The following is a 19,465-nucleotide window of genomic DNA, read 5'->3' as shown; positions in this document are numbered from 1 at the left end:
CTAGATTCATAATGCGTGAACATAACTTTCTCAATAAGAGTAAGTGGTCCATCTGCTATAGATCCAATGCAGAACTTCCATTCATACTTGAATGTCAATTTCTTTTTTCCATTCAGGTTTCCAGCCGCCTTTTTATCAACCAATGCATTCACTTCTTTAGTAGAGCAAAAAATAGACCTCAAAGTCATAATCAAGTACAGCTGACGGATTTGTCCATTCGAAACCTCTGCCTTCGCAGCAAGACTTGTTTCAGAAAATAATTCTATCCACCTATCCTAAATTCTGGTCCATTCAAAAATCGAAAAGCAAAATCTAGCTCGGCCGGCCATTTTGATTGAAGTGCCTCAGGTTGGCAGCTTGGCTCATTGTTGCCAACCTGGCGGACATGCTCGCGTCGTAAATAGTGCTGCGACTTAGCGGATTTAGAATCGGTTCTCGATTATCCGGTTGTATTTTCGACGTGTTCAAAAATGCTGATGTTTGCGATTGGAGCAGACTGCCTGCGAGCGGTTGCGTTCTGTCCAATCGGTATTGCAAATTTTGCTTCTCCATCTGGTGATGTTGTGTGCGCACTGCGAACCGGTTGACGTGAACCGGTATTGGTACCACGATCTTGGTGCCGGAACCGTTCTTGCTGCCGGAATGGCTGCCGGAGGCGAGGCCCGCTTTTACCCGTTTCCACTTCGCTCGCCGGTTTTGGAACCAGATTTTTACCTGAAAAGAAAGATACAGGGTAAGAAAATAAGTTAATCGACAGCTGCTTTCTTTCGTACTTAAATAAGAGTTATAGCCTAGTAACCTATAGTTGGTTTAGCAGACATCTTACAGACGCAAATTTTCATAATCGCAATAACTTGATTATGGATTATTTTGAGTTGTGCCTTTATCCAATTGAGCAACATTGCTGAATTTCTCTTAGAGCGTGTACCAGAAATTAGGCTGCCTGCGGAGGATATAAAGAAGGTAGTCACAGTAGACTAGCTGATTAATCTCTGAACTGTTTTTTTAACCAGTAACCCCTCGTGCTCAGCGAAATATCATGCTAGTGTTACGAATGGCTTACTGCAGGGTTCCAGCGTTTCCGGGAAGGACTGGGGTAGCCCGGGAGGGACTATAGTAGTGAAGGCTTTGTCCGGAATCCCACAATTCCTTCCCACTTCAGGCAAATGATGGAGCACCGGGGTCTTTTTAGTGGGTATGCCTTTGTTCTTCTGACTTGGTGAGCCCCACTTAACCTACCCTGTCCCCGCAGGGTAGGTATGCAATTCAATGCATTTTTTCCCCGAAAAAAAAGGGTTCCAGCGTTTCTCTGATCACGAGTTGGCTAGTCCGACACTGACACCGTTGGGCTATGTCTATGAGGTATATACCAACCTGGACTTCACTAAGTTTAAGCGCTGCAGCTATCTGCGACCGCTCCGTCAGACTAAGGTACTTCTTCGCGTGGAACTCTCTCTCCAACTCCAGCAGCTGTTCTGACGTGAAGGCGGTGCGGCGTCTTCGTGCTTTGCTTCCCTCGCGAGGAGTGTCGCTGGAGTCTTCGGGATCGGGCTCCGAGTCGTTTCCTGGAGACAAGGAGGGTCTTTTTAAAATAAACAACTTGAAAAAATCTAACTGCCTAAGGCGGAAATCCTTTCACTTGCCGGGCGAGTGCTCTTATAATAAGTTACTCAGTTACTTCGTGACCATGGCGCTTGGAACAGTGCCGAAATATCGGAAACTCAAAATTAAGGTACACGGTAGCAAGCCCGTATATAATAATTATTATGTTAGTGACCATTAAAGTTTAAAACAATAGACTGCTCTTAGAGCAATAACTGAGCTACTTAGACACTGGATGAACCTGTCGAAATTTTCAAGTGTAATACACTGTTATGGCTGCGTTTGAGAAGCGACTCTAATCTTTAAGAAATTTTTAATGATGTTTGTTTATAAAAGTAGGAAAGTGGGGACTATAGGTTTTTCACGTTTTGTCAGATGCTTAATAACTAATTGGGGATGAATGATACGTCGCTAAGATTGGCTTTAACTTAGACCAATTGATTTTATTATTAAAAGAGAAATAAAATTATGGTCATCAATAAATCACTTATGCTCTCTCAACTTCAAAATCTTTATTTGTATGTAGGCCTTTTCAAGGCACTTATACACGACCCATAGGGCACATAGTACGCAGAACTGACGGCCGATGGGGCAGCAAGGTTCTGGAGTGGAGGCCGCGTACCGGAAAACGCAGCGTGCAACGTCCACCAACAAGGTGGACCGACAACATCATAAGGTAGCAGGAAGGCGCTGGACGCAGGCCTCTACCAATCGATCAACATGGAAAGCATTGGGGGAGGCCTATGTTCAGCAGTGGACGTCCTATGGCCGAGATGATGATGATTACACGACCCGTCTGATAATAACTTGCCCTACCACCACTTCGGAACAATATAAATCAGCTGGTGCTGAGAAAAAATGGCAGAAGTGACTCTAATTTTGGTCTCTCTATAACAGGGTTTTTAGCCTCTATAGGGGTCGCGAGAGGTCGTAAAAACTACCATATTAAAAAAAACAGTAAAGTTTTAAAGACAGATTTATCCGAAATCTAATTATGCAAATACGTAAATGTTGTGTGGATTGTATGCGATCCCTACAACGTCTTTGGAACATTCTAAAATGCATGAAAAAAAAGCAAATGATCAGGGGGTCGCAATATATTTTTAGAGGGGTCGTGTCATGAAAATGGATGAAGAAAAAGAAAAACACTGATCTGGTACTTAATACCGTAATTTGGCAAATATTAAATTACATTACACAAACTTAGCGTTCAAATCATACAGAAGGACTTCAGGTAGCCTCGCCCACTCAGCTAATTAAAATATGGCTTTGGTAAACCAGTATTAAATATTATTGTAGAGCAGTATCACTATCCTGTTCTGGTTTAAACGAAGTTCACATGAAAATGGCCTTAAAGAGAGTTAGATTATTGTAATTATCTACTTAGTTTTTACCCGCTTCGCCCGCGTTATATTACCCTTCAGTCTATCATAGAAAAAATAGCCTGGTTCAGTTTCTTTCGAATATATGTAGTATTAAATAGGTATTAAATTCAGAAAAACACCAACCAATTTTATTCCTTATCCAATGTGCCAAAGAAAAACAAACAAAAACTCCCCTCACTAATTTGCCGGAAAAAAACAAACCTCATCTATGCTCTATGGTCAGCGAAACAGGCAGTGGGCGGGGCGCTGACTTGGCGCGCTTTTATCGCCTGACGGACGAAGTGTTTTGACGATTTTCTTGACGATTTCAATCGTAAAAAAGTCGATCGCGTCATCGTTAAACTGTGCGGGTCTTTTTTTTGGGGTTTAGGTGTATTTGATGTGGGGTCGGTCACAATAGGAAGCTGATTAAAGACTCTGAAAGTAACTAGCTGACCCGGAAAACCTCGTACCTACTGACTGCCTGAAATAATGTACTTAGTTTAATCATCATCATCATCATTTTAGCACAACTATCGGCCAACTAAAAATCAACGGTGTGCGCCTACTCTAAGACCCGGTTTCCACTAAAATCGAGAGGAGAAGAGAGTTTCGTTATGTGATTGGTTTATTCCAACACATCTCCTTTCGCTTTGGTGGAAACCGGCCCAATAGCACTTTTGTGGCAGCAACTTAGAAATTCTGTCACAATAATAACTATCCTATACCAAACTGATTTAAGAGCCCTTTTGAGAACACTAAAATGATTGTATTCAATCATTTTTTCAGTAGGTAAGGCCCAAGTTTAAAAACAATCACCTGGAAAGTCCTAATTTGACCAAAAACTAATAAATTACATGATGTGAAACCTATTTAGATAGGTAAAAACGTCTTACCTAAACACGTATTCATGCGTACATTTGTGCAATTTCCTCGAAAAAGCGCCATAAAACCAATCTCTTCGGCAAATAAATACATTTATTTCTTATGGCCGACTCGACCGCCATTGACAGTTATCGCAAAACGCTAAATGAATTGTAAAAACACTGCATCGTGATGCAAATAAATAAACCAACTTTACGACGACGTCGCAAGGTTTAAAATGCTTTGACATAGACATGTTGACAGACTGACTTGTAAAAACATAAATAACAAATCAAGTGCAGCCACAAAAAAGAATTATAGCCTCTATTCTTATAGCAAAACGAGTGTAGTTAAAAAAATATGTGTAAAAATAAATTTGTAGACACATAAAGCTTGGTTCCCGCCAGTCTCCCGCGCTCTGAATTTTAAATATGGAACGCATTCGTAAATAGTGCGTTCCAAAATCGGCGGCTGTGTTAAATCGAGTATCGAGAATGCAATTGTAATCGGATCGCTTATCGATAAATATTGGTTAAAAATCATTTCGGTCACGTACGTTCTCAGCTAAATGTTCGCACCGACGGTGTTGAAATGTTTTATAGAATCCCTAAAAAGGTACAAGGAAAACTGTGAATACAAATTCGTGTGAAAATTCTAAATATTTGCTTTACGTTTTTTGCCTTTACTTTGTATTTCTTGCGAGTCTCTTTTAAATTTATATCCACAACAACACTAATGATCCATACTTAAGAGATACATATATTTCAAGACCTAATTCTTTGTTATTATGATTTTCGTCCATTGTTCTTGTTCTGTAAAAAAACTTAGATTATTTTAAAACAAACGAATATTAAAGATGAAAAAGGAATGTCTCTACCGTTTTCACGTCTAGCTGCTGATCTTATTTTGTATCATTTTGGTATCTAAAAGATAGATGGTGTGTAGATTGAATCTAGGATAACAAAAAAAGCTATCTTTAATTGGCAACACGAATTGGTTCTGTAGTTTATTCATAATCATAAAAACACGCAGTCACATTATTGATTTTCCTAATTTATACGTCGATATCTTCCGTAATTGTTTTAATCAATTCCAATAACAAAAATGTTATTACCTGAACGATCAGTCTCTAAAGTTTCCTGAAAATTTTACATTGTTTCGACCCGTAGTTTTTTTTTTTTTATAATTCTGAAACATTAGATGTAAAATCCCATCTTAACTTAGATGATTGATCACTTTCAATTTCAGTCACATTTTAATTATTCTATACCAGCTTTCCGCCCGCGGCGTTGCCCGCGTGAAATTTTGTCTGTCACAGAAAAACTTTATCGCGCGCGTCCCTGTTTCAAAAACCGGGATAAAAACTATTCTATGTCCTTTCCCGGGACTCAAACTATCTCTATGCCAAATTTCATCCAAATCGGTTCAGTGGTTTAGGCGTGAAAGCGAGACAGACAGACAGACAAAGTTACTTTTGCACTTATAATATTATAAGTATCATAGATATTAGTATAGATTTATGTGAAAGATCAAGCTACATATAATGCTGCTTTACTCGACTGCGCCTGAAGGTGAGTTAATGTATTTTTGTATCTTTTGGAAAAGATAATAATTATGTCAACGTAAACGTAAATACCGATGGCCGATGGGGCAGCAAAGTTCTGGAGTGGAGGCCACGTACCGGAAAACGTAGCGTAAGACGTCCACCCACAAGGTGGACCGACGACCTCATAAAGGTATAAGCTGGAAGGCGCTGGTTAGAGGCCGCCACCAACCGGCCATTGTGGAAATCATTGGGGGATGTTCAGCAGTGGACGTCCTATGGCTAAAATGATAATGATGATGAAACGTAAATACGGACTTTGCTTTTCTGCGACTTTTATGCGTTTATGGTAACTAGAAAACGCAATTAATGTTCGTCAGCCACTGAGTTTCTTGCGCTGCTTCTTCTCAGCACTGGCCCATTTAAGGTACAATTCTAAGACGGGCCGCAGACCGCAAACTGCAACCGCAAACTGCAAAACTCTATGAAATCTGCAGCGCGGCTTGCAGCTGCGGCGCGCGCCGCGTTTTTTTTTTTTTGCGGTCAGTTGCATTTTGCGGTCAGTTTTGGAATTGTACCTTTATTGTCCCGAAGCAGTGCTGCAGTGGTAGGGTTAAAGTAGTGCTGGGACGTGTAAAAGGGTTTTTAAGGCCTACTTAAAAAAATCGAATTCGAATTTGCATTTATGTTATTTTAAAAGTAGTGTTGTCCAATTGTCCATAGCAACAATTTGTCGCCAACGTCAACCACTCAAACAACAGCTGTCTCGTCCAATTTCACAGGCCAGATGCGCAGGAGTGGCGTGAAATGGTTCGAAGGAGCCGTGGATAATCGGGACATTGGGACAATTTGACGGTTTGATGGTAAAATGGCCATCGTTGCGGAATTCAAAGCACACAAAAATATGGGTTATGATACGGGTAGATCTGCGGAACGGTATCTCAAGTTTGCTACATTTAATAACCCCCTTTCTGGCTCTGGTAAGAAAGTGACAAAATGTTCACTCCAATAGGTTGTCACTAAGGCGCTGTAAAAAATTGGGACATTTGCGCCCGTATTCACAAACATTACTATAGATGAGCTCTCAGAGTACGCGTGGACGCACAGGGTGACACACGAACCAATCACAGAGCTCTATTAAACGCTGGGCGTTCGATTTGCAGCTTCACTTAAGCAAGCATCATTTGTAAATACCTACTGACCTGGGACAATTAGACTGTATTGATATGGTAAAGTAGCCATCATTCAACGGACTTAACAGACAATAATAATTAACTTTTAAAAAAAATAAAANGGCATTGTCCTTTGGCATGCAGGTAGATGTTATGACGTAGGCATCCGCTAAGAAAGGATTTTTACTAAACTCCACTCCTAAGGCCACTTCAAATCAAAATCAAAATCGGGCGATATACGTGAATACGAAAAGTTACTCCAGCGTTCAAATCGCTTAGTCGTTGAAGTTTTGTTACGTTAATTAGGTGTCGTTTTGTTTGTGCATTTTATATCAGACTACAAAATGTGCTCCATATATTTATAAAGATAACCAGATACCAGGTAACATTACAGTACAAAATTAAGGCTGGGTTGCAGCATTTTACTTTAACTTTGACAAACGTCAAAAATCTCTCAAACTCCATACAAAAACACCGGTTATCGTTAAATTTACGGTCAAAGTTAGGTTGTGCAACTCAGCCTAAATGTGTTATGATGACTACTTTAGACATAAACTATACAGTGCTAGTTTTAATTAACATTTTCATCGAAGTACATCTTCTGTATAATAACTCGTTTAGATATCAATGTAAATAACGGAAGAGATAGGACAAGTAACAATAATATCTAATTTCCTATAAATTATACGCTAGGTACAATTATCACTTATTAACCAATTATTATTAGTGCTCTTCAACATTATACAAGTGGTTTTGTTATAGCTTGAATACGAGAGCTGTGTTTTTTATTCATACGCAGCGAAATGTAGCAAATGCACGCTTCGCTTTGTAACTTTAGAAAAGATAAAATCAGTTACTCCTGTTCTTTGTTAAAGTCCGGTCGCCGCGAGCAGATAGAATTTCGTACATTGACTCCAAGCTACCCATCCCATCGCGACGGACGGCCGCAGTGAACGTGCGGGCGCAACAGCAATATAATTACGCGCGACCGATAAAGGCTGCGTAACTTGGGGTCGTTGTACGAAATTCTGCCTGCTCGGCGACTGGAACTTATTGTGAAAAAATCCAGACAGACAGCAACTTTATGCTGGTTTTCTACGAGTATATTCAATCCTCATCCAAATCCGTCCGTCAACTGTCAAATTGCAATATGTTTTTGATCAAAGTATCTGCGGTTTTCGATTATTTTACATTTTCATATTGTTTATAAGACTATTTAAACATATTCAGAAGTGTAAATGCATCGAAAATTGTGGATATTTAGTTTAAAACTTAATTATACATAAGTATTCCGGATTTGGACAAAGATTAAATAATGGAAAACGGGCGTTAGTATTCAAGCTATACAAGCCCACCAGACTAAACAATTTTGTGGTGATATAGCTTATACATATTAAGACTAAAGCCTGAGGTGGAATTGTGTAAAGCAATCGTTATCATTTGGCAGTTCATAACGTAGGTACGATTATTCTGTCTAACGCTTTGTTTAACTGACTTTATCGTACGTTATGAACTGTCAAATGATTACGATTGCTTTACACAATTCCACCTCTGGTCCGTGAGCACGTAGAATTTTGTCCTATGACCCCAAGCTACCCATCCTTATCGCTCGCGCGTAATTTATTGCTGTCGCGACTGTGCGACGGGCGCCCGCAGTGTGTGTGCGAACGCGACAGCAACATAATTACGCGTGGCCATGGACCAGGCTTTACACAAGATCCACTACTACGGCACATCGCTTAGCTGAATGTGCCGTCATGTGAATTCAAAATATTATAACACTTATTGAAAAAATACAGAACATGGTGATTCATTTTATAAATAAGGTGTCACAAGTTTATTTTGAAGAGATTTTATCAAATTGAATTTAAGTTCAAGAAATTCTTCTTCTCGGGCTTTTTCTAATCAATGAACTAACTTAATAATAAGTGGTGAAAAACGATCGAATATCAGTGCAATTCGTTAATTAAAGGACAATCTAATTCACAAGTAAGGCACCTTACACAAAAATAGCAGTTCCATTTTTCCATGCGAATGCAGGACCGGCTGAAGGATCTGATGAGAAGGTGGAATCCGTCCCAGTGTAAGCTTGATGCACCGTCAATGTACAAAACTTGACGAAGCAGGAAGCTTTAACTGGGCCGGTCCTTATCAAAAATTATGGCTGTCCACTTCTTTTTGGGGTTCTGTAGTCCTGACAAGGAACCCTTAAAGTTTCTGTCCATTTTGATTGGAGACTGTAGGCACTATACTGTAATTTTGTGGAGGAATGTATTAGTCACGCGGCAGAGTAAAAAAAAATTGAGAAATATTTTTTTAGGGGATGATTTATTTTTCGACCGACGAGTTCTTTAGATATACTAGTTTTTGGCCCCGGCTTAGCCCGCGTGTAATGCAGTTTATCACAAATCGTTTTTATTGCCTTTAAGTTACATACATTATAAAATAAAGAATAACAGTAATTATTCTGATGTATAAACAATAATACTGTTAAGTTTAATTAAAAACCGTTCAGTAGTTTTTGCGTGAAAAAGTAACAATAACATTCAAATCAATCAAATCAAAATCAAAAAATATTCATTCAGTTTAGACCACAAGTGGCACTTATGAACGTCAATGTAAGTACATTCATACGTACACCCACACAAACTTTCGCATTTATAATATTAGTAGGAAGTAGGATATGAAGACATTTTTATAAGTAACTTATAAACGTAATAGGTTTATTAACGCATTAATTTAGACCATTGTTTGGTTAATACCAGTAAAGGACTAATCCAGTAGAAGAACATCTGACAGTATTGCAGCTCTTGTCAAAAAAATATTATAATTAATATTATTATTAATAGGTGTCATCACGTGTCAAATATTATAAAAGAAAAACATCAAAATACATGTCGCAAGTCGGTACAACCACTATAGTAATTGGACTATAGGAGAAGAGATAGCTTGCATTTAATGTTGGCCTATTTAACCATGAATGTATGAAACAAGCATGGTGCGAGTAAGGCCGGTAAGAAAAAATAAAAGCCAAAGTGATCCGTGTTGACACGTATTATAATAATACATTAATTAATCTAATTATGACAAAATAATTACTCTCGCTAATTTCAAAAACTACAATACCAGCCCAACTGCTACTGGTCAGTAAAGAAATACATCATTTCTACTAATAATATACTATCCCACCAAAAATATTTTCATGTAAAATGTAGCCAAGACGACCTGCATAGCTCGCATTGTGAAAAAGTTATCAGATCCAAGCACAGATCACATAAACTAAAGGGAGATGTGACAAGGGGGCGGGGCCGGTGTCGCAGCAATATGCCCAAAAACAGAACACATTGCACGTGAAAGAAATGATAACAGCAGCGACGTCATAATGTAAACAGCTTACATTGCTTGCGTAGTTCTATAGATTATTCGAACCGCAGTGGATAATGAGCACATAATTTGACTTCTTTGTGTGTGTGAATTTCTAATGCGACACTGAGTTTCAAACTCAGCGCATTAGTTGGCATCTTTCTATATTTTTATATCGCTATGGATCCAAGCTTCTAACTCTACACTTATTCAAAATAATGTCCGAAACAGCATCCCCCTTCTGGACAGTGTGAAGTGCATATAAGTTCTAAATCCTACTAATATTATAAATGCGAAAGTTTGTATGGATGATGTTTAGATATCCTAAAATGTTAGATACTCTTTGGCGCAAAAAGTACTTAACGGATTTTGATGAAACTTTACAGTATTATTGTTTATAACCCAGAATAACATATAGGCTATTTTTTACGACATGTGACAAACTCAATTTCACGACGGTGAAATATCTGAAAATATATCATCAATAAAGAAGTTACAGGGCCCCAAAGTTGCGCATCACAAATATTTCGCGCCATTATATCAGTGACGTGACGGCACTCATTTGGTGTACTAACAGCCTAGTTAATCACCCCTGATCCAGTACTGTTGACAGATCCAATTTCAAAAATCTAGTAGTTTTTATTTTTTCATCCAGGGTCACTCTAGATTCTTTCTTAGTAAAATTTTCTAACATTTTTTGACATATCCCAGACCTGCCTCCCTAGACAAAACGCACTTTTTGATCGAATCGAAAATCGAATCCGTCAAAACTCCATACAAAAAAGGGGCTTTTCGACCACTTTTCGACTGGTTTGCGATTATAATTTGCACTTTGTCTAGACCCACTGGCCATACAAAAAGAAAGAAGACTTTGACATAAAGTGTCATTCTGGACAATGCACCAGGAGATTTAAAAAAAAAAACTATACCGCCTTTTTAGTTTTGGTCTAAATTTAATCCCATTTAGTGAAATACAGTGTGAGTCACGTTAAAGTGTACATATGAATTAAGGTAAAACAAGACCTATTTTTATTGACAAAAAAGAGGTCAAACTTTTTTTTTTTAATTTTTTATTGATTTTTTTTTCTTACAATTACTTCATGCAAAGAAAAAGTAATAACTTTTAAACTAAGAGGTATATCCGGATAAAATAAAAGCAGTAATAATGCTAAATAACAGGCGAGACTAAAAAAATATATAAAATATCCAGAAAATGCCAACATATAATAAAAAATGATACTTTTTGAAAAAAATCTGCTTAAAAATTCGTATATTTTTGCTTATTTGTTAAATTTAAAAAAAAAGCCCCTATAACAGGTGGTTTTTATAACTTTTTATTATTCTCTATCGTATCAATTTTGTAAAACAAAAATCGCATGTCTCTATCCCTATCACAACATTTGCTATGATCGTTTGAACAAAGGCCTGCCACCACATTATTCTCCGCTACAGATAGAGACAATTTAAATTTTAACTAAAATGATTATTTTACTTCGAAATCTCTTGTTTTTATTTGAAATCTAACTTGTCTTTATCAAAATTACAAATCTAGAGCCACTTTCACTTTCGTTGTTAACGAAGCATTGAATGGCGCGCCCGGAGAGGCTTAGTTCAAACGATCATTGCAAACGTTGTGATAGGGATAGAGACATGCGATTTTTGGTTTTACAAAAGTGATACGATATAAAATAATAAAAAGTAATAAAAACCACCTGTTATAGGGGCATTTTTTGGAGAAAAAATAACCAAAAAAATACGAATTTTTAAGCAGATTTTTTTCAAAAAGTATCATTTTTTTTTATTTGTTGGCATTTTCTGGGTATTTTATATATTTTTTTTAGTTTCGCCTGTTATTTAGCATTATTACTGCTTTTATTTTATCAGGATATAACTCTTAGTTTAAAAGTTATTACTTTTTCTTTGCATGAAGTAATTGAAAGAAAAAAAAATCTACGAGAAATTAAAAAAAAATCTCACAATTTTTTTGACCTCTTTTTTGTCGATAAAAATAGGTCTAGTTTTACCTTAATTCATATGTACACTTTAACGTGACTCACGCTGTATAATGTTTTCAACATCACGAAACTTCTCCATTCCTCCTGATGTAGTCTAATTGGTACATAATGTATCGGAACATGTTAATGAAGTGTATTGTACATTAATTCAGTTACATTACCATAGGACACGTCTACGTAATTATGTGATGTAGTGTGTAGTAGGTACTACATGTTACTGCACAATTGTAGAAAGTTCTAGAGAATGACTTGTATATGTTGCAGTCAAAACTCATAATCAGTCAAAACCACTTTTGACTGCAAAAATCAGTCACAAAGTGTTATGATTAGTGAAAATTACTTGGAAATCTTAAAAAATGTGTTATTAAAGCATTTTAAAGTCTAATTTTGATATGATTTGCTCATACAACGTGATCACATCTACCTTAGATACCGCAGTAATGTTGCTTTTTATTTCTTAACCCTTAACACCACTCGTGGGGGACCTAGTTCCCCCACCGCCTACTTTTTTGCAAATAAAATAATTATTTAAAATGCGACGCGGTTGCGGTCCGGTGTATTCCCAGTATTTCCCAGTGATGCCCGAGAGCTAGCAGGGGACGGACGTGTGCGCTGTTCACGTTTGTGGTTTGTGAGATACATGCCGTTGCGGGACCAAAGTCCCCCATGAGTGTAGTTATGTAGGTATTTTTCTATATTAGATTTTTTATAAATTTGTATTTTTCATTGGTTTTGCTGCAATATGGCTAAAGATTTGAATCCCTAGCAGATGTGTTGACTTACCTGAAGATCTACCAACACAAGGACCTAGTCAAAATAAAAAAAAGAAAGAAATCTAGATGTCATGTGCCCACGAAGTAAAAATAGCAATACTCCTAGAGTTTGCTCCAAATGTATGAAAAATGTCTGTCATAATATCCACTCTATTGATGTGAAAATATATACCAAATGTCAGCAATAAGTTTATTTTAGATTATAATCATAATGTTGAGACTAATTATTATTGAGACTGCTAAGACATTTTTAGAATAAGATTAAAAAAATATGGGCCAACTATTCCTATTGTGATTTTTCAAGTTCTTAAACTTATTGAAAAGTTTATGTTTGTTTTTGTTCATAGGTATATTGGTATATTAGAAAAAAGTTTTTTTTTTTGTTTTGATATTCTAATTTTATTTTTTTTTTTTTTTTTGTACATTAAATTTTATTTATTTTATTTGAGGGTCAACATCACGTTATGTATTACGTATTATTAGTTTTATTTGTCTAGGCTTTATTAAACAATAACAAACTAAATTTGTACAGGTAATTTACAAACTTAAAAACTATACTATACAGTGTGAGTCACGTTAAAGTGTACATATGAAAATAGATGAAATAAGACCTATTTTTATCGACAAAAAAGAGGTCAAAAATTTTTTGAGATTTTTTTTAAATTTTTTATAGATTTTTTTTTCTTCCAATTACTTATTGTAAAGAAAACGTAATAACTTTTAAACTAAGCGGTATATCCTGATAAAATAAAAACTGTAATAATGCTAAATAACAGGCAATACTAAAAAAATACATAAAATACACAAAAAAGGCCAACAAATAATAAAAAAAGATAGTTTTTGAAAAAAATCTGCTTTTAAATTCGTGTTTTTTTGGTTATTTGATAATTTTTTCCAAAAATGCCCCTATAACCGGTTGTTTTTATTACTTTGTATTATTTTCTATCGTATTACCTTTNGTCGGTTGAAAAGAAAGTTTATGTTATGGGCTTATGGGTAGATTCAGTTTAGTAAAGTTTTTAAAACCGCCTCTGTGGTCTAGTGGAAAGACCACCTGCTTCAGACACAGAGGTCCCGGGTTCGATTCCCAGTGGGGGAAGATTTTTCTGTTCGGTTTGGTTGGTGGTAGGGCTTGTTCTGAGTCCGCCTGGCTAGCTACCACCATCTTACCTAAGTCTGTCGCCATAACAACAATGTCAACAGCATTGTTGTGTTCCGGCAGTTAGAGGTAAGATAGCCAGTTCCTCCGTGGTTGAGGATTCCGGGTGAAGCTCGCTTCCACCTTCGGCCTGATCATCACTTACCATCAGGTGAGATACAGGCCAAGAGCTTCCGCGTTGTGGATAAAAAAAAAACGACAAATGTTCGCTTTTATGGTTCAGTGGCAGTGGTTAGTAGAGAGTCAGACTCACTCCCAGAAGCATGGTATAGTAATGAGTATTGCCAGAAGGTTGGCTTGGACAATTTGACGGGTTTGATGAAAAAATAACCATCGTTACGGGAAGATGGGTAGATAAATCAGCAGAACGGTTGGCTCTATGGAGCTGTGTGTACCAATTTTCAGCTGTATGCGAATTATTGCAGGGTTCATGTCTAATTTGACTGGACTAATTGAAAAATGGCCACACTTCAACGGACTTTAAAGCTGAAAATAAGAAAGTTCCCCGGGGACAAAGTTGACCTTCACTGGTTGGGTTTTTATTGGCGGTCAAGCTGTAGATCCTGGCTACACAGAAGTTGCAGCAGTGGGAACGAGAGGTGGGAATAGTCCCGTAATAACATAGTTTATGATATGGGTGCTATGTGGAAACGGGTTTCAAAGTTTGCTACTTTTAAAAAGTGACAAAATGTTCGCTTTTGTGGTCCAATGGTAAAAGAGTCAGACTTATCCTTATTATTCCAGATGGCTGACTCTAAGATAAGATTAGATCAGATCTGTGGAACGGTTGGTTTGTTCTAGACACCCTAGGTTGCACCATCTTATATATTTTTTACCCGACTACGGCAAAGCAAAAGGAGGGTTATGATTTTAACAGGCTATGTATTTATGTATGTATGTATGTATGTTCATGTGTTCCCTCGTAACTTCTAAACTACTTATCAGAATTCGACAAATGACATATCATTAGAAGCGTCTTAATTGTCCGCTGGTTATAGGCTATATGGGGTTTCACAAAATCTAATGTGGCGCCCTCTAGCGGACAAAACATACAGAGTAAAAAAATTAAGTTAAGATAAATATGCCGTGTTTGGTATCGTTTGAAAGCGCTTTACTTGTACATTTCGAATATATATATATATTACTAGCATTTGCTTGTGACTTTACCTGTATTCATGGGCTGATTGCATATAATTCACATCTTTTCGTTCATAGCTTCTTTAGTACTTATTAGTTCATCAATTTAACTTTTGTTAATATTATGCGCCACAAATACACTTTAACACCAAAATAGTACAAATAATAAAAAGTAAAAAAACTAAAACCCAACTACGACAAAAAACGACGCTGAAAAAGTATAGAACAAGATTTTCAGAATACTGAACTGAACAAAGTTGCCAATGTAGTTGCATAGTAATTTTCATGTTTGGAAAGGCGTAGTCACACGTTACATATACCTACCTACCGTAGTACTTTGACAACGTGTGACTGCGGTTTTCCAAACATGAAAATTACTATGCAACTACATTGGCAACTTTGTTCAGTTCAGTATTCTGAAAATCTTGTTTTATACTTTTTCAGCGTCGTTTTTTGTCGTAGTTGGGTTTTAGTTTTTTTACTTTTTATTATTTAAGATTATAAGCAACATTACTGAGTTGCATCACCTTAGCTTTAATCGTAACTATAAATGATTTTTTTGTATGGAGTTTGGCAGAATTTTGACGTTTGTTATGGTTAAAGTAAGATGGCAACGAGTAGTTATGCTTAAAGTTAAGGTGGATTTTATTAAAGTTTTCAAGTTATGGCGTATTGGAAATAGAGCCTATCTATACTAATATTATAAATGCGAAAGTAACTCTGTCTGTCTGTCTGTCTCGCTTTCACGCCTAAACCACAGAACCGATTTTGATGAAATTTGGCATAGAGATAGTTTGAGTCCCCGGAAAGGACATAGGATAGTTTTTAGGACGGTTTTTGAAACAGGGACGCGCGCGATAAAGTTTTTCTGTGACAGACAAAATTCCACGCAGGCGAAGCCGCGGGCGGTAAGCTAGTATTCAATAATATTAGTAGCTCAGTAAGTTTACTGGGCTAATGATAAGAAAAACTGATTCGTTTTCTATTTATATAACTTTACATGATTAAGTAGGTATCTGTCTAGATGTACCTTAATCGTGTCTGTCTAATAAATAATCTTCTACGTAATGACCTTTTTCATAAATTTTGCAATTTATACATACATTTATAAATTTTAAAATTCTAGACATGGACATCAAATTCAACCAAGGGTAAACTGATATTAAATCTCTACATTCGCCGATTAAGGCACGCAGAGATGTGAAATGAAAGCATAAACAACTAAAAACTGCTTATTATGTTCAAGTACATAGTAGGGTAAGTGCGTTAGTTTTCGTCCAATTATCGGAGTTGCCAACTTTGTGATGCGAAATGAATATCTTAAAATACCCTTACTCATATGTATCATATGTCATTTTAGTCCTTATATAGTCTACTTTACGTTAATATTATATGACAATAAGTAAATACCACGGGTTTTTTTATAAAAAATATTTTATGCAAAAGAGGCGATTTCACTAGTTTTCGTCCAAAAAAATCAGTTTTCGTCCTAGTGTACGCTAGTTTTCGACCACTGTGTAGAAAAAAGGGTGCAGTTGTGTTATTAACTTAAAACCAATTCTACAACACAGTAACTATGGATTGTGATATATCATTTGAAAGGTAATTTTGTTAGCTTTCAAATGATATCAAAAATATTTAAATAAGTTTCTTACCTAAATTTAGGAAAATATTGCAATAGGTCGAAGGACAAATGGACGAAAACTAATCTACAGGAATAGCTAATTTTGGTTTTCGTCCACCCCAGTGCTTGCTCATGACGTCATGGACGAAAACACAACAACGTTTAAAGCTGTTTTTTGTTTTCGTCCACATCTTTTTAACGGTTTTTATGGGTTTATCACTGTTAAAAAGTGGACGTAAACTAAAATGTTTAATGTAATAGCAATAAAGATCATATTGGAAGAAAAAACATTGTATTTTGTAGGTCCATTGAAGTAAAATGATTATTAAAAATATTAACTAGGTGTCAGGGTTTCCGTCCACGTGGACGAAAACCAAAATCTTGCAAAATTGTTATGCTAGTATTAGTCCACCTAATTATCTAAGATTTCTATACAAAAACTTCAATAAACCCTTAAAATAGTGTTTATTATGCTAATAATTAGACATACGTGCCAAAAACATTACGTAAAGTAGCTAAAACAGTAAATAACCATACCATGAAAGTTCCCTACCGGCACGTTTTTTTTCTAACTTGACGAAGTTTTCCATTCACCTGTGTGCAGCAGCAACTTCCGTAGATTTTTTTGGAGTTATTACTTGACAAATTACATTTTCATGCAGGCAGAACTGTTACTTAGATATTATAGATTGTAACAAGTCCAAACTTGCACGGAAAGTTAGGTTTTTATTCTAATTTTCCGTATTTGTTTGTGGCAAGTCGGTCAAATGGACGAAAACAGGAGCTGGACGGAAAACCGGCGCAATTACCCTATCTTCCTGCACATAATTTAAGTAGGTACAATTAAATGCTGCTGAAACATTGTTAAACAAATAAAATAAAATCTCTTTGTACAATTTGTTAAGTTTTTATCATGTCTTGCACTTAAGTAAGGTAAACAAGTTCTGAAACAAAAAGAGAGATGTGTTTCTGTCATGGATTTATCATATCATTTTTTTCAATCAAATTCGGTGGCTTGGCATCGTAATATGAAAAAATTAATATTTATTCATGATTATTCAAATATTGTTTATTACCTAATAAATACGTTAATGGTACCTTATATTAAATAACAAATTAATTTATTAGGCTCTATCGTAGTTTAATTGTCACGGAATTCCAATTATTTTTTATTTATTTTAATGTGCATTAAAATTCTAAATTGACTATAATCGGACTCTTATGACACAATCATGTCAATCATGTTACAGAATAATGAACTACTTAAGTAATTTTACTCCTATTAGGTAAGTAGATAACGGGGTAATTCAAATTAATGATGTGATTTTCCGACAGGAAATTTTAATGATGAGGGGCGATAATTTATTCAACAGTGAAATGAACGATCAATATTACGAGTATATTACATTATAAACAAAATTCAGTTTACAATGCAACGAAAACTGTATCATCTGTAATTTAGGCTCAAGATATAATTTTTCGGACAAACCTTGCGTATTATCTTCACCCCCGTCGCTGTCTATCTCACTGCCCACACTGACAGGACTCTCCCTTTTCTGATCCTCCTTACTTTCCACCGGAGGCCCTGGAGCATTCAGCATCCTGGATATCCAAGGCTCAGGGTACCCCAGCAGAAACGGGAAGCTAACCCCATTCTGCTGCAGAAACGGCGCATTAAAATAATATCGCATTCGGTTTAGTTCTTCCAATCGTTCACTGTCCTCATCCTCAGAGTTCTGCTGCTCATTATTTTCAATGTCAATCTCAGGCGATTTTCTATCACTCCCTATCAACGATTCGATTGTAAAAGGTTTCGGAGTCTTTTTTTGAGTTTGGGTCTGAATTTCGGAATCCATTGTCACAACACTAAACCACAGATTATTAACTAAACTGTCAAATCTTTTTTTTATTTTCAAATCGAACACTAGCACTGGCACATAATAAACGTAATTTGAATTTGGAACGCGCGACGCGTGTTCTCCCGGGCCATCGTAGAGATGTACTCGTCCGAACCATATCGTTACCCGCCACGCCCCCAATTGGGTGTAGTCAAAGAGTAATTTTATTTTATTAATAGCTCCTTCTGGCCGCGCGAATGCAAACTTTATTGCGACGGCGTAATGCCACTGTCATTATCTAGCACTGCGACTTTGGAAGGTCTTACATTTGAATAAATAAAAGTCATTTTGAGCCTTCTTGCTCGAACTTACGAGTCCTTTTCAGAGAAAAAGCACTGTTTTTCAGTTTGGTCATACAACAATGAAATATCAATGTTATGTTTCTGCCCATAAAGTTCAAACTCCCCTGTCAGATATTCAAAATACAGCCTTCCAAATTCAAACAGATGATGATTAAGAGCACTTTTGGGTGACGCCCGAGTGAGACAGATGTGTTTTTGTGGGGGGTTGGAGAGGGACGCGTATAGCGATATTTGCGGATCCTACAGCAGTAATTGGTGGTGACAGGCCTGGCTCACTCCGCGCGGTACGTCCGATAATTACCTACAGCGAAGCGCCCCGCCGGCGGGTATTATATCAGTCGAGTGTCACGCGCGCAGCCGTCAGGACGCTGGCGTGCGTTGTAGTATGATGATTATAATTCTATGATCGAAGTATTATTTAAAAATGGACATAAAGAGAAAGAAATATTGTGCGGCGTTCGGGTGTTTAAATTCGAAAAGAAATCTACCGGATTTATCTTTTTTTTCGCTTCCCCAAATATGCTGAAAGGTATGTTGGCCATGTAGGTAATCAATAATTCTTAGGATAGTATAGGAACCTAACCTACCATGACTACTGTTCAGAATTCGTTCGTTCGTTTCAGCCAAATGACGTCCACTGCTGGACAAA

General features: G+C 36.7%; 1 protein-coding gene across 1 annotated transcript; it reads right to left on the bottom strand.

Moving 5' to 3' along the window:
* Positions 1-18,605, bottom strand: LOC114350190 (homeobox protein MSX-2). Its single transcript, XM_028300896.1, has 3 exons — positions 18,106-18,605; positions 1,375-1,565; positions 1-714 (listed from the first exon to the last, which is right to left on the bottom strand). The coding sequence occupies exons 1-3, from the start codon at positions 18,470-18,472 to the stop codon at positions 313-315; spliced, it is 960 nt and encodes a 319-aa protein (XP_028156697.1). The 5' UTR covers positions 18,473-18,605; the 3' UTR covers positions 1-312.
* Positions 18,606-19,465: the final 860 nt, after the last annotated feature.

Source organism: Ostrinia furnacalis, unplaced genomic scaffold (genome assembly GCF_004193835.3).
Source record: "Ostrinia furnacalis isolate ACB-3 unplaced genomic scaffold, ASM419383v2 OfSCF0802, whole genome shotgun sequence".
Lineage (NCBI taxonomy): Eukaryota > Metazoa > Arthropoda > Insecta > Lepidoptera > Crambidae > Ostrinia > Ostrinia furnacalis.
Note: the sequence above shows the minus strand (reverse complement) of the source record. Positions and strands in the feature narration are given on the sequence as shown.